The 16,040-nt window shown below is 31.3% G+C and overlaps 1 protein-coding gene across 1 annotated transcript; it reads right to left on the bottom strand.

The window, feature by feature from the left end:
- Positions 1 to 2,275: 2,275 nt before the first annotated feature.
- Positions 2,276 to 7,803, bottom strand: LOC136777529 (putative nuclease HARBI1). The gene is made up of 5 exons (XM_066733885.1): positions 7,793 to 7,803; positions 3,725 to 3,881; positions 3,421 to 3,530; positions 3,154 to 3,310; positions 2,276 to 3,070 (listed from the first exon to the last, which is right to left on the bottom strand). Exons 4-5 carry the CDS (start codon positions 3,213 to 3,215, stop codon positions 2,296 to 2,298), a joined length of 837 nt encoding a protein of 278 aa, XP_066589982.1. The 5' UTR covers positions 3,216 to 3,310; positions 3,421 to 3,530; positions 3,725 to 3,881; positions 7,793 to 7,803; the 3' UTR covers positions 2,276 to 2,295.
- Positions 7,804 to 16,040: the final 8,237 nt, after the last annotated feature.

Genomic DNA, 16,040 nt, shown 5'->3' with positions numbered 1-16,040 from the left:
CAGTGAAAAAGAACAAACCCATAGTTTGCGCTCGATACTTCCGCCCGCCTTTTTCCCCAGGAGCAGAATCGATGAAGGCCAGACCACGAAATATCGAGTACTTTCAATTTTCAATCGTGTTTTAGATTCAGATAGACCTATACATATAGCTGCAGAGATGCAACCATGGGTAAAGGCCTAACGAAAATATCGTAGATTATAATTCAAACCTTCCGGTAACAACAATTGGATTTAGGATGCCCTTTGTTCAAATTTAAAAGAATTAAAAACTATTCCGACATGTTTTAAATACACGAGAAGCCGTATATCCCTCACCAACTTGTCAATTTTAATCCAAAATTCGATTATAGTTACCAGAAGGATTGGATTAAAATCTAGGAGCTTTTCGTTAAATCACACCCTGCGATTGCATCACTGCTACCCCGGTAGCAAAATTGGTCCAAATGACGTCATTATAACCGGAAAGCCAGTCATATTTACGTCATTTGGGCCAATTTTGCTACCGGGGTACTAAGTCAATCTGAAACCAAAATCCGACTGTGAATCTGAAACGTTTATAATTACGGAAACTACACCAATTTTTCATCACAGATTAATATTATTTTATGTAACAGCTGAGCCGGAGGAGTACAAATTAATTCAATTGACAGTCGAATACCCATATATTGGGTGTTTACGTTAAATTGAGTAAGAGTTAGTTAGGATAGAGTTAAAAAATAACTAGGTACGGACATCTGTTATTTGTATAGTTTATGACAACTTAAAGCTGTCTTTAATGATTGGTTAAAAGATTGGAATAAGGTAATTGAGTTGTGCTTACATATTGGTTAAAATTATCAAAGAAGATTTGGACTCTTTTGTATTTTATATTGCTAGAAAAATGGATAAAGATAATTATTCTGAATATTTGTCTGATGGAATTCGTATGTAGAAAAATTCTTCATACATATATTTTTTTAACTTCATTTAATAGTATTTACTTTTCCTTTTTATTGTAATTTTGCCTTTTTTGTTAGCAAACTGTAGAGTTCAATGGACTGATTCCATGGTAAAATTATTATTAATGGCAATAAAGGATCATGTGATATCTTTCTATAGCCCAGTAAATAAAAGAATTTGGAAACAAATTGCAGTAGATATGAATAATTATGGCTATAAATTATCAGCAGAAAATTGCTACATTAAATGGACAAGTTTGAAAAAGAAATATAAAACATTAAAAGATTCAAGTAATAAAACAGGTTCTGGAAAGAAAAGTAACTGGCAATTTTATGATATTTTAAATGAAATGTTAATAAAGCGTCCAGAGATTGTACCATTATCTATAGCTTCAAGCACAACTGGATTTAAATTAAGTAATCCTACTATTTCTTCTTCAAATATATCTAGAGCTGAAACTATAGAACTGAACAGCAGTGATAATGAAGAGGATAAAGAAAATTCATCATCCATGGGATCTAATTTAAATTCAATTCGTACAATAAGAAAGAGACAAGTAAAAGCACCAGGCTTGGCTTTAGAACTGAGAGAACAAAGAGAAAAACACCATTTAAAAAATTATGAACAAAGAGAGAGATTTTTAACATTATTTGAAAAATATGTAAATAAGTAAATCTGCGTTTATTGTGTTGTTCTAGTGTTTTTTGAACAATCAGTTAAGTTTAGTTAATTATTATTCTCAAATTAACACTTTCTATGCTGTTCTATGTTTCAAAATATAGGATTTTATTTTTATAAACATTCATGGTTGTGCTAGTATAGATGAAAACAAATTGCAATTAGAACACTTGTCAAAGGTTTTGCTTTTATATATATTTTGTAAATTTTATTGATAATAAGAATTTGCAGAATATGCTGTACCAACAATATTATGCAAAGTCAAATCTACTACCTATTAAATCGATATAGTATCTTAGTTGGACTTGATTAAGATTTATTATCATATTAAAAATTTAGTTATGACCGCAAACAAATTAAAGATATTATGATATTTAAGTTTTTTACAAGTATTAAAGCTTTATCTTTTGACTTTTTGCTTGGCACACACCTTGTGAAAATGTAAGGTGTTGTAAGTATATAAGTTTCTGTCAAAGGTTGAATAAAAATACTTGATTATTACATGTTAAGTTTCTTCTTTCTAGTCTTCGTAAATAATCATATGATTCATAAAACTCTAAAAGTTAATAAAACTTATTTTCATTATAACAATTTTTATTAAAATACAGAAAATATTTCTTATTACAAACGCATATATATAAGAGTACCCACCAAATATTCCTGTAATAACATGAATTTTTATAATAAGTTAGATATAATATCTCTTTTATCTAATCCACTTATAAAGAACATTTCTTCATTAATTTGCGTCTCTTGCATATCTATTGGGTGAATGTCCATTGGTTCATCTTCATTTTTTATGCAAATATTATGTAAAATGCAAGATGTAATAATCACTAATGGAATCATTTCAGTATTGTACATGTAGATATACTTTAATTTTCTAAATCGATTTTTTAAAATGCCGAATGCACGCTCTATTACTGTACGAGTCTGTGAATGTTTTGTGTTATAATTATTTTCTCTATCATTTAAATGCCCATTATCTCTGTAAGGCGTCAACAAGAAATTTGACAATGGATAAGCTGAATCACCTAACAAATGATACTGATTTTGAAAATATCTATTTTCATCATGGTCTATTAATTGTTTAATATCGCTGATACGCCACACTCTTGCATCGTATACGCTACCGCATATACCCGCAAAAACATGTATAAATCTTAATTTATAATCACAGATTCCTTGAAGTATGACTGAATGAAATCCTTTACGATTAATATAACTATCGTAATTTTCTATCGGTGCAGTAATAGCTATGTGAGAGCCATCTATTGCTCCAATAACACCAGGGAAACCACTTAACTCTTGAAATCTTTGTTCGAAACTTGTCATAAGATGGGGTTCGGGCCATTTAATAAACCTTTGCACATTTTCAACAAGGATCATCATTACTTCAAATACAGAGTTCCATACACAATCTTTAGATACTCCGAATCTATCTCCAATTGATCTGTAAGAAAAGAGTTTGTATCTCTTATCCACATATAATAATAAGTAATGCATATAAACACTTAAAATGTAATAGAATTTAACCTGTAGGTATCCTGGTTACCAAGGAACCATAACGTTAAAGCGATTTGTTTGTAAGGAGGCATTTTTGCAGCACCACGTTCATGACACAGACGAGGCCCAAGTTCTTGAATTAATAATTCAAACGTAGATTTTTCTAATCTAAAATGCGATTTGAAATCTGCCAATCAAGAGATATATATATTTAATATTAAATTAGTTAACGATTAATTTTATATAAAACAGCAAAAAATAGTAGCAAAACAGAATTGGAATTATTAATGAACGTACCTGTTAATGAATATGTTGGCACTGTAATTTCACAAAAGTTTTGAATTTTATAATGACTCTCTCTTTCCTTATATATATATATACATCTTCTACTACATCTAAGTCATCGTCTGATATATAACCCGAAAAAAATTCCCATATTCCTTGTAACTCCATTTTCAATTTCTTCTTATATTTCTTTCTTATTATTTATTATTTTTAAATATATTTAATCCAGGTTAACAGAACACCCTGAACACTGACTATTCATATTTAAAGACAGCTTTAAGTTGTCATAAACTATACAAATAACAGATGTCCGTACCTAGTTATTTTTTAACTCTATCCTAACTAACTCTACTCAATTTAACGTAAACAAACATCCATTGAAAGTAACGTCCACTTTGGTATCGATTCCAAAGTACTCGATACTTTAGGGAAAAGTATCGATATCCCTAGGTATCAATATCGAAAAACAATCCCTAGCATAAGCGTAGTCAGAGTATAGATTAAAATTAGTATAAATGGAGTATAGAAAATACTTTGACAGGAGCAGGTTATGTTATTAATAAAATGCAGAAATAATTAGCTGTGGAGGTACAATATAAAAACTCCAATTTGTTGCATAGAAGTGCATATCCCATTACTACTATGAAATGTAATCATACGCAAGTCATGATGAACAAATATATCAGATGAGTATTTTGTATATCATATAAAAGTATCTCTTTTACTTTAAAAGATGTTGATTCTTTGTGTTATTTAAGTTACAGATTGCTGTCAAAAATTTTATATAGAGAAAGTAAGTTTCTTTGGGTAAGAAAGACTTAATGGAAGACTTTAAATTAAAAGATCAGGCAGAGACAATAAATATCTAAATATTGGTTATGCAATGGAACCTTGTTATTATTACATGTGCATTTACTCGATATGGATGGTGCATTATGGCAGTGTGTTATCAGTATTTGTAAGTAAACTAGATTGAAATTATTTTAAAAGCTATGTATCACAAGTACCAAAGTGATTCTATATATTTTCCAGAAGCATTTAAGATCATTTTCATAAAGAATTATGATTGTATATCTTATGTTTATTTTCAGTTACTATTTAGCAATGACGTGCTATGGTTTGACTATAGCTGGAAATGGGGAGAGAGAAGGAAAATTTGGGTATGTCTATGCAGTTTCTTGACCTGGTTAGTTAATTATTTTTATCCTTATATTAATACAATTATTTCTTGAAGTTTATCATTATTGTAATATTTCATTTTTAATTTTAATTGTTACAGCATAAATGATTCTGGTTCAATTATATAAAAGCTAATACGAGTGGATTATTATGAATTAGTAGGAGACACATTATTCATTTATGTGATACAACTACCATTCAGGAAATAATATATTTCTGGTTATTATGAGTCAATTTCTTTTAAAAAATCTTAACCTATCTAAATACTTATTTATTTATTATAGGTTTACAAAGAAACCAGTGATGTGACTGTAGGGAATCCAGTACTTAGAACCGGAAAACTCTTGTCTGTTGAATTGTGGCCTGGTATTCTTGGCAGCATCTTCCATGGTATTTAGCGTACACTCATAGACATCAAAATGAGTTCACTAGCTCCATTTATATTCGAAAGAGTGTTAATGTGCCTTGCTTGTCCCATTCTACACATCCTAGGAATTCAATTTATAAAATGTTAAAAGTGGTAGCTACATGAATGGTGTTAATTTGTTTGGAATTATTCACAAGAACATATTGGCAAAGCAGGGGATGCTATCTCCTGCAGTAAATATTTACGAGCCTTGAACAATTTCTACAATAAGAACCTGGATGAATTTATCCTACTGAGAGCAAATTTCTAAAAATTTTCAAGAAAAATAGGATTTGTCTCAAATTGTGCAATTGGTTTATATAAAGCATTCCTAGCTCAACCCTGGAAATTACCAAGTTGTTAAAAGACGACTTCTTGTAACAGAATAGGTCATTGTAACGATTAGAGTGTATAACGTGCAAATTATAAGTGTTTATTTATTAATTCTTTCTTTTTTCTCTCTAGCTAAACGCCATAGGATCGTTTTTATCCATTCTATAAAACTGTAGGAATGTTGCAATATATGATCGCCTTTTACAATATTGCTAGGCACGCCGTAGAATTGATAGCTCAGTCAGACAATAAGAAAATTACGTGGAACATAATTTGCGATAGTATAGTAAACATTCTCTGTGAACTTAGTTCTATGAAGTTTAAAGTAAATTTATTATATCTATATATAGCCTCATTATTGCATATCTTATTCGTATCTAAAGATCTATCTCTCTTAGGAGCCTATGAAAGACGGTAAAGCAAAGGTTTGATCAGACTACTATCAACGTCACGAAAAAATCCAACAGAGATTCAGAAATCTGGAAGATTAATTCACTCGCATCATTTAAAAGATAAGGTGGTTTTACGGAATGATGGCCTTCGGCGATTTAAAAATGTGTCCTACTTCATTGTATAAAGATCCTAGAAAAATGAAGGAGGGTGAGAGATAATTCACTCTATCAATAATGTCTCATCTAATTTTAAATTTCACTCGGTTAAATTCAAATGCTTCTTTCATTTGTATATAAGGATAGTGTTTCTTATTATTAAAATTTTTTATAAAAAAAAACACTAGGTCTCGTATATCTGTTTTTATCTAATAAATTTGGGATATCCTTCTACATTGTTTCAGCTAGATTACAATCATATATTTAACATTGATGGAAAATCTTGCACACGAAGATGGAATAACCTATGAGTAGTAAAAGATATGTTTGAGAACGTTACAACTTATTCTTGTGCCAGTTAAAAACTATAGATTTAATTATTTTGGCGCTTTCTTATCTCAAAGTCACTTGGGTATACGTGTAAGTTGCGTATTTTTTGTAGACAAAGAAATCTATATATGTATGTATATAATTGAGCAATTTACGATTAAACACTCATAATTTGCACGTTATACACTCTAATCGATACAATGACCTATTCTGTTACAAGAAGTGGTCTTTTAACGACTTGGTTATTTCCAGGGTTGAGCTAGGAATGCTTTAAATCAACCAATTGCACAATTTGAGACAAATCCTATTTTTCTTGAAAAATCTTAGAAATTTGCTCTCAGTAGGATAAATTCATCCAGGTTCTTATTGTAGAAATTGTTCAAGGCTCTTAAATATTTACTGCAGGAGATAGCATCCCCTGCTTTGCCAATATGTTCTTGTGAATAATTCCAAACAAATTAACACCATTCATGTAGCTACCACTTTTAACATTTTATAAATTGAATACCTAGGATGTGTAGTATGGGACAAACAAAGCACATTAACACCCTTTCGAATATAAATGGAGCTAGTGAGCTCATTTTGATGTCTATGAGTGTACGCTAAATACCATGGAAGATGCTGCCAAGAATACCAGGCCACAATTCAACAGACAAGAGTTTTCCGGTTCTAAGTACTGGATTCCCTACAGTCACATCACTGGTTTCTTTGTAAACCTATAATAAATAAATAAGTATTTAGATAGGTTAAGATTTTTTAAAAGAAATTGATTCATAATAACCAGAAATATATTATTTCCTGAATGGTAGTTATATCACAGAAATGAAAAATGTCTCCTACTAATTCATAATAATCCACTCGTATTAGATTTTATGTAATTGAACCAGAATCTTTATGCTGTAACAATTAAAATTAAAAATGTAATATTACAATAATGATAAACTTCAAGAAATAATTGTATTAATATAAGGATAAAAATAATTAACTAACCAGGTCAATAAACTGCATAGACATACTCAAATTTTCCTTCTCTTTCTCCATTTCCAGTTATAGTCAAACCATAGCATATCATTGCGAAATAGTAACTGAAAATAAACATAAGATATGTAATCATAATTCTTTATGAAAATGATCTTAAATGGTTTTGGAAAATATGTAGAATCGCTTTGGTACTTGTGATACATAGCTTTTAAAATAATTTCAATCTAGTTTACTTACAAATACTGATAACACACTGCCATAATGCACCATCCATATCGAGTAAATGCACATGTAATAATAACAAGGTTCCATTGCATAACCAATATTTAGATATTTATTGTCTCTGCCTGATCTTTTAATTTAAAGTCTTCCATTAAGTCTTTCTTACCCAAAGAAACTTACTTTCTCTATATAAAAATTCTGACAACAATCTGTAACTTAAATAACACAAAGAATCAACATCTTTTAAAGTAAATCAGATACTTTTGTGTGATATACAAAATACTCATCTGATATATTTGTTCATCATGACTTGCGTATGATTACATTTCAAAGTAGTAATTGGATATGCACTTCTATGCAACAAATTGGAGCTTTTATATTGTACCTCCACAGCTAATTATTTCTGCATTTTATTAATAACATAACCTACTCCTGTCAAAGTATTTTCCGTATGTATGTACAGAGATGAAACGGGAGATTGCTCATGCGAGGCAAGGCAGTGATGATAGAAAGCGGGTATTCGTTCCCCCCACTATGCAACCATAGGCTCACTACGACTCCCAAAGCCTTCTAGAAATTCTGGCATGCGTGAGACATCCCCACTCGTGCCCCTTCTCGCTGATCACATATACCATCACAGCGATGCATACGTGTCTCGGCTTCCGTCGCTTGACTTCGGCAAGCTTCGTTGAACGTAAGTACGAAAGAGAGCCGTATACTTTCATCGGACCTCTCTTTCTCGCACTCGATCTTCGTTCGTTTAGCCAACGAGCAAAGCCGTGCTAGCCGAAGCAAATTAAGAAATGTCTTTTCTGGCAGCTATGATAAAAAAGCTGGCCACGTTAAATGAATATTAAAATAATATTTATAAGCAGCCATTAACTTATTATATTTTATAATAAATAAGGAAATGCGATGATTAAACGTAACATTGATCAATTTTGTTGAAACTGATGTTACGTATTATTGTTAAAAATATTTCATTTTCTTAATTTATTATTTAATCTAGTATTAATGGTAATAAAAAAAAATCATTATGAAAACAAAATTTAAAAAAATTGCACGAATCTTCGGGAATCGAACCCGAGCCCGCGATAACAGCAGGCAGTCGCCTTACCATCTACGCTATGGCACTTATTTGGCAGCTTAGAAGCAAAATCATAAGTCGCTTATTAAAGCGATGGAACCTTTCTCTATTAAGTTTAATTTCCAAAAGAAAGTATTAATTATAATCTTAAATTGATTTACTTCGTATGTCTTTTCATAATAAAACAAAATATTTTTTTTGCATATTTCTAAACATTAATGACTTTAACAGCTGTAGCTTCAAAAAGTGACTCTAACATTGCGGAGAACATTTTTGAATGCTGCAGAATTAAAAATAAGTAACCTAAGAATCGTATTTGGTATTTAATATGTCATTCCTATTGCAATCTATTTAATTTAAAATACCTCATAAATAGAAAAACGATTAATTGTTCTTAACAAGTAAAAGCACGTGGATGACAGAGATTAAGTCGATATTTATAATAGATAATATATGAAAATAAATAAACAAATTGTGATCGATTTTTTACATTTTCAAATAATAGTATCGCATAATTAAAAGTATTAGTGCAAAAGTGGATAAGCTAGTCTAATGGATCGATATCGCAATTTTGGCAAGTCATCGAATAGTTCCTCCCGATCTTTTTCCTTTAATTTTTACAATTTCTGAGAAATAAGCATCGTTTGCTAATTTTTATTTTCTCCTTCCGTACGAACATTAAGGTACGGGTACACGGCGCGTGAAGTGCCTTTTTGAGCCGGAAAAATTGCTTTTATCGAAAAAAGTTGTTTAGACATCGTAGAAAGTAGACATTTAGGGCTACACGTAGATATGCTTATTTCTCAGAAATTGTAAAAATTAACGGAGAAAGATCGGGAAGAACTATTCGATGATTTGCCAAAATTGCGATATCGATTCTTTAGACTAGCTCATCCACTTTTGCACTACCTCTTTTAATTATGCGACACTATTATTTGAAAATGCAGAAAATCGATCACAATTGATTTATTTATTTGTTTATTTTCATATATTATCTATTATAAATATCGACTTAATCTCTGTCAGCCACGTGCTTTTACTTATTAAGAACGATTAATCGTTTTTCTATTTATGAGGTATCCCAGATAGCCTTATCCGATTGTGCAAAAGTAAACGAAATTCTGCTACAAAATCCAGTCAACAAAATGACACCATATTGGAAACAGAACCTGACTTGTCAGTTTCTGCTAACAGATTAACAACAATATGATATCGCTTTATGCGACAGAACCTACAGTACATTTGTAGCAGAAACGCAAGTGAACCTGCAGCAGATTTACAGCAGGAACACAGTAGACTTTGCGGCAGAGCCTGCAGCAGATTTGCAGCAGAAACACAGCAGACTCTGCGTACTTGATTTAAATGTCTTACGCCGTATGACGCATGCGCAGAACGATAAACATGATGCCGTCTTTTAGAACAACGTTAAAGCCACTAGGTGGTACACCGTTTAAAATTGTATTAATTATAATATCTGAAAATTTTTAAACATATAATGATAAATATCCAGAAGAAATAACGTTTAATTGCCGTTGAGGGAACAACGTATTTACCCATAACCAATTCGAAACGGTTGAATACAAGGCATCTTTCTAACATTTTTTAAACGTACGTTGTATTCTCCAAGAGAAATAACGTTTAACTTCCGTTGTTGAAGCAATGTTTTTCTCCACAACTAATATGAAACGGTAGGATTGATGGGATCTTTCTAATGTATTTTAAATATTGATTTTTTCTATAGATGCAACGATTAAATGATGTTAGCACAACGTTTTCTTCGTGAACTGAAATTATGTCAAGGAAACAGTTCAAATATTGTTTTTAGTCATATTTATTCAAATGATTAAAAAATTGTAATTTATGAAAATATTTAACAACAAAAATTTTTAGGATTTAATTCGAAATAAAAAATAATGTAAGGTGATTTTCAATAACAGTTGCATATTCATCAAAATTGTAACGATCTATCATATGCTAACGTAGCTTAGTGGTTAAGGTGCGCGCCATGTTAGAAATTCTTTCAGCTATTTTACGATTTGTAGCCAATTCCAGGAGAAAGGAGACTCGAAGGATCGTCCGCTGTGCTTCTAGGATGCAGATTATTATAGTGTGTAAGATTCGATGATTGATAGAAATCAATATAAAGACAATTAATTCATATAGATTACGTGTAGGAGGAAAAACCTGCTGCACGCAGGTTCGCGTCCAACCATCTCCTAATATTTTTTCTTTTTTTTTTTAGTAAAAATTGATTGTATAATGATAACTTATAATATTTTGTGATTTTAATGCAAATTTAAGTGTTAAATTATTCACGCGATTCAATTTATTCATCCTAAAATTTTTTCAAGCGGACAGAAACGTTAAATTAACCGTTGTGTAAACGTTAAATCAACCGTTGATAGAAACGTGGATTTTGGCGACATAGGGCACGTTGTTTCAACTATAGATAACGCGTTAAGAAATTACGTTGATTCAACATTTTTGGTTTTATTGGGTAACATTTTAAAGAGCGTACATAGAGTAACAAATCCTGCTTTGTTTTTGTTTTGAATCTGCTGTCAGAGCCTGTACTGCAGACTCTGTCGCAAATCTGCTATAAATCTGCGCTCAGGTTATGTATACAGATTCCGTTTTGTTTTTGGCGCCATTCTGCTAGAAGACTAGTATGTGCTGGTTCTGACGGCAAATGCCAAGTCAAATGTTTCTATACTTGATGGCAATCTGACAACAACATTTGAGCACTTTTGTTAGCAATCTGCTGCCAATCTGCACACAAAATGTTATCTGGGTATATTAAATTAAATAGATTGCAAAAGGAATGACATATTAAATACCCAATACGGTTCTTGGGTTACTTATTTTTAATTCTGCAGCTTTCAAAAATGTTCTCCGCAATGTTAGAGTCACTTTTTGAAGCTACAGCTGTTAAAGTCATTAATGTTTAGAAATATGCAAAAAAAATATTTTGTTTTATTATGAAAAGACATACGAAGTAAATCAATTTAAGATTATAATTAATACTTTCTTTTGGAAATTAAACTTAATAGAGAAAGGTTCCATCGCTTTAATAAGCGACTTACGATTTTGCTTCTAAGCTGCCAAATAAGTGCCATAGCGTAGATGGTAAGGCGGCTGCCTGCTGTTATCTTGGGCTCGGGTTCGATTCCCGAAGAGTCGTGCAATTTTTTTAAATTTTGTTTTCATAATGATTTTTTTTTATTACCATTAATCTACTAGATTAAATAATAAATTAAGAAAATGAAATATTTTTAACAATAATACGTAACATCAGTTTCAACAAAATTGATCAATGTTACGTTTAATCATCGCATTTCCTTATTTATTATAAAATCTAATAAGTTAATGGCTGCTTATAAATATTATTTTAATATTCATTTAACGTGGCCAGCTTTTTTATCATAGCTGCCAGAAAAGACATTTCTTAATTTGCTTCGGCTAGCACGGCTTTGCTCGTTGGCTAAACGAACGAAGATCGAGCGCGAGAAAGAGAGGTCCGATGAAAGTATACCGCTCTCTTTCGTACTTACGTTCAACGAAGCTTGCCGAAGTCAAGCGACGGAAGCCGAGACACGTATGCATCGCTGTGATGGTATATGTGATCAGCGAGAAGGGGCACGAGTGGGGATGTCTCACGCATGCCAGAATTTCCAGAAGGGTTTGGGAGTCGTAGTGAGCCTATGGTTGCATAGTGGGGGGAACGAATACCCGCTTTCTATCATCACTGAGGCAAGGTTGCCAAGTCCGCCATCTTGAATAGTACTACGCTCTATAGTAAGTGAATTTTGATATAAGGAATGCAGACTGCACAAAGTATACTGCCAGCGGAAATACATCAGTAGCCATCTTAAATGCAGAACGTAATATATCAAAAATTATATATAGTATATTCACAGCCTGTCACCGTGAACGGCGTGAACGAAGACAAATGTTAGTATACGGAAAAATAAAGTGTAATAAAGAAATAAGGAGTAGTGACAGCTTTGATCTATCTGACAGCTGATGTACTTATGGTATAAGTGAATAAATAAAATAAAAATGCTTTTCCTAAATTGATTTTTAATTTTGATAAAATGGTCAAATGTAGCCATTAATTAATTAGATTTGGTAATAAATACAAAAAATGCGTTTTATTATAACAAATGAGTTGAGGTAAAATAAACTCAATGTTTTTATATTAATCTGTTAACAAATGCATTTTTTTATTTATTATTGAGTCCAATAAATTAATGGTTATTAAAAAAAAATTCCTTGTAATGAAAAAAAAAATGAAAAAATTTTAAACTTCACCAAGACTCGAACACGAGCCCACCGCATGACAAACGGCAACCTTACCGCCTGCGCTACAGCGCTCACCTGATGTACCAAGAGCAAAACAGCCTTTTAAAGACTGACTACAATTCTTACACTAACTCGTCATAAACGATCAAGAATTAGCTGTAATAATAAATACATTTATCTACATAGCATTATTGTACTAAATTTATTGTTTTTAATTTGAAGCATACATTTTGCATGAAGATATGATAATTTAAGGGTAACCATTCAGTACTCTATATACAAAACTATTCATATGCTCAACTATCATAAATTAATTAATATTATAATATTTGTTATATGTAGTCGAATAACTATGATAAACCAGCATATGAATAGTTTTGTATTTAGAGTATTGCATGAACACCCTTAAAGTATCGTATCTTCATGTAAAATGCATGCTTCAAATTAAAAACATAATAAATTTAGTGCAATAATGCTGTGGAGATAAATGTATTTATTATTGCAGCTAATTTTTGATCGTTTATGACGAGTTAGTGAAAGAATTGTAGTCAGTCTTTAAAAGGCTGTTTTGCTCTTGGTACATCAGGTGAGCGCTGTAGCGCAGGCGGTAAGGTTGCCGTTTGTCATTCGGTGGGCTCGTGTTCGAGTCTTGGTGAAGTTTAAAATTTTTTCATTTTTTTTTCAATACAAGTAATTTTTTTTTTAATAACCATTAATTTATTGGACTCAATAATAAATAAAAAAATGCATTTGTTAACAGATTAATATAAAAACATTGAGTTTATTTTACCTCAACTCATTTGTTATAATAAAACGCATTTTCTGTATTTATTACCAAATCTAATTAATTAATGGCTACATTTGACCATTTTATCGATATTAAAAATCAATTTAGGAAAAGCATTTTTATTTGCTTTGAGTTTTTACGTAAACGCAGCACCACTTCACTCGGATGACACGTAAAAATGTCACGGTTACCGGTAGTCGCTCTTCTTCTGACGCCAATGTTGCCTGAAGTCCAAATCACACCTATGCTCTCCAGGCATAGTTGTGTTTGTACCGCTTCCCTTTAAATTTTCTATACTGCTGCTGGCTAGCGCTTATCTTCATTTTTGTTGCTAAAAGCTTGATTCTGGCATCACTGCCGTGTGGAACTATTAGTTTGCTAATAAAAGCAGAGGCTTAATTTTAAGAGATTGCAACATATAGTAATTAATATAGATACAATTGTAAAAAGAAAAAAAAATTTTATTTTACATATATTAACTTTAAATAAAATCCCACAAAGTACTGTAAAATATCTAACATGTTATATTATACATCTAATCTGTCAGCTTCTTTATTTTAATATTCATCTCAATTATCACAGTTTGATCCTCAGCGATGACACAGTAACCACATTATGGTGAATCTATTCTTTTTTTTTAATGTTCGATCCACATAGCTTCATCCTCAGCAGTGATACAGTAAACACACGTACATTACTATAATTTAATCTGAAACAAAATCCCACAAAGTACTATAAAACATCTTACATTTTATATTATATATCTATTCTGTCATTTTCTTTATTTATTATTGCATTTACCTAAATTGCTGACTCATTTATTTTAATATCTGTCTCAATTAACACAGTTTGATCCTCATCAGCGATGACACAGAAATAACATTATGGTGAATCTATTCTTTTTGTTTTAATGTTCAATCCACATAGCTCCATTCTCAGCATTGACATAGTAAACACTTTACAATAATTTAATCTGAAACAAAATCCCAAAAAGTACTATATAAAATCTTACATTTGAAATTACAAATGTAATCTGTCAGCTTCTTTATTTGTATCGTATTTACCCAATGTGTTGACTTGTTTATTTTAATATTCATCTCAATTAACACAGTTTGATCCTCAGCGATGACACAGTAACCATAATATGGTGAATCTATTCCTTTCATTTTAATGTTCAATCCACATAGCTCCATCCTCAGTAGTGACATAGTAAACACATTACTATAATTTAATCTGAAATAAAATCCCAGAAAGTACTATAAAATATCTTACATTTATATTATATATCTAATTTGTCAGCTTCTTTATTTATTATTGTATTTACCCAGTTTGTTCACTCATTTATTTTATTATCCGTCTCAATTAACATAGTTTGAATCTCAACGATGACACAATAACCACATTATGTTTAGTCTATTCCTTTATTTTAATTTTGAAAATCCGCACAGCTCCATCCTCAGCACAGTGACATAGTAAACACATTACTATAATTTAATCTGAAATAAAATCCCACAAAGTACCACAAAATATTTATATCTTACATTTTATATTATAAACTTTATTGTTATACTTATCTAAAATGTTCAGTCCTTTATATACTTTTAAAAATTATTTTTTTGTACATTTTACAAATTTCGTCACTTTATTTATTCACTTATACCATCAGTATATCAGCTGTCAGTAAGATTAAAACTGTCACTTTATTTCTTTATATTACTTTATAACTTGCGGTATGTATATTGTATGTACGATACAATAATACTAACATTTGTCTTGGCTCACGGACCATGCATTATGTATTTTGAAATTAGTAATTAGAAATATCTATATTGCGGTCCCTCTACAGTCTCTACCCTCTGACGTATTTACGCCGACCAGTAGTATCAGCAGCGACTATAGCGTAGTACCCAAAATAGTACTACGCTATAGGATATGTCGCTTTGGGTACTACCGAGTACTACGGTAGTACCGAAAGTACTACAATTGGCAACCTTGATGCGAGGTCCCGAGGCAATCCCTACCGGTAGGCGGCGCTGGTGTTGGCAAACGCGTGTCTCAGGTCCATCTAACCCTTAACGCCATCTATCGCAAGAGACCACGAAGCACGAGCGTTAAGCTTAGAATAGGGTAAAACATATATGCATTGTTGCCAAAAAGCGGAATAAAGAGAGAGCGGAGATATTTTCTCGGACCTCTCTGTCTTTCTCGCTGTTAGCTTCTAGCAGAAGAGTCGAGGCAAAATCTTTCCGTTTCGCTTTGCCGAAAATCTACCAATATTCGATGTCATTTATATTTGCAAGCCAATGCCTTTATACATGATTTTTTCAGCACATTTATTTATCAGCATTGACTTATTTAAATCAATAATAAATTAAGGAAATGCGTATTTGATATATAATAATTATTTTAACTATAATTTCATCGTTATATTTCGCTTATTTCCGTAAAATCTGCATT

Source organism: Prorops nasuta, unplaced genomic scaffold (assembly GCF_024137725.1).
Source record: "Prorops nasuta isolate Cenicafe-Biocafe unplaced genomic scaffold, Cenicafe_Pnas_1.2 PNAS00011, whole genome shotgun sequence".
NCBI classification, from domain to species: domain Eukaryota; kingdom Metazoa; phylum Arthropoda; class Insecta; order Hymenoptera; family Bethylidae; genus Prorops; species Prorops nasuta.
The sequence above is the reverse complement of the archived record's forward strand: the minus strand, read 5'-3'. Positions and strand labels throughout refer to the sequence as shown.

What these genes read in the sequence shown, in the direction of transcription:
- LOC136777529 (XM_066733885.1), bottom strand. Translation starts at nt 3,215, where the DNA reads ATGCCTCCTTACAAACAAATCGCTTTAACGTTATGGTTCCTTGGTAAC. An exon ending in GGTAACCAGGATACCTACAG is followed by an intron (nt 3,071 to 3,153) that starts GTTAAATTCTAT and finishes CTTTTCTTACAG; the next exon opens with ATCAATTGGAGATAGATTCG.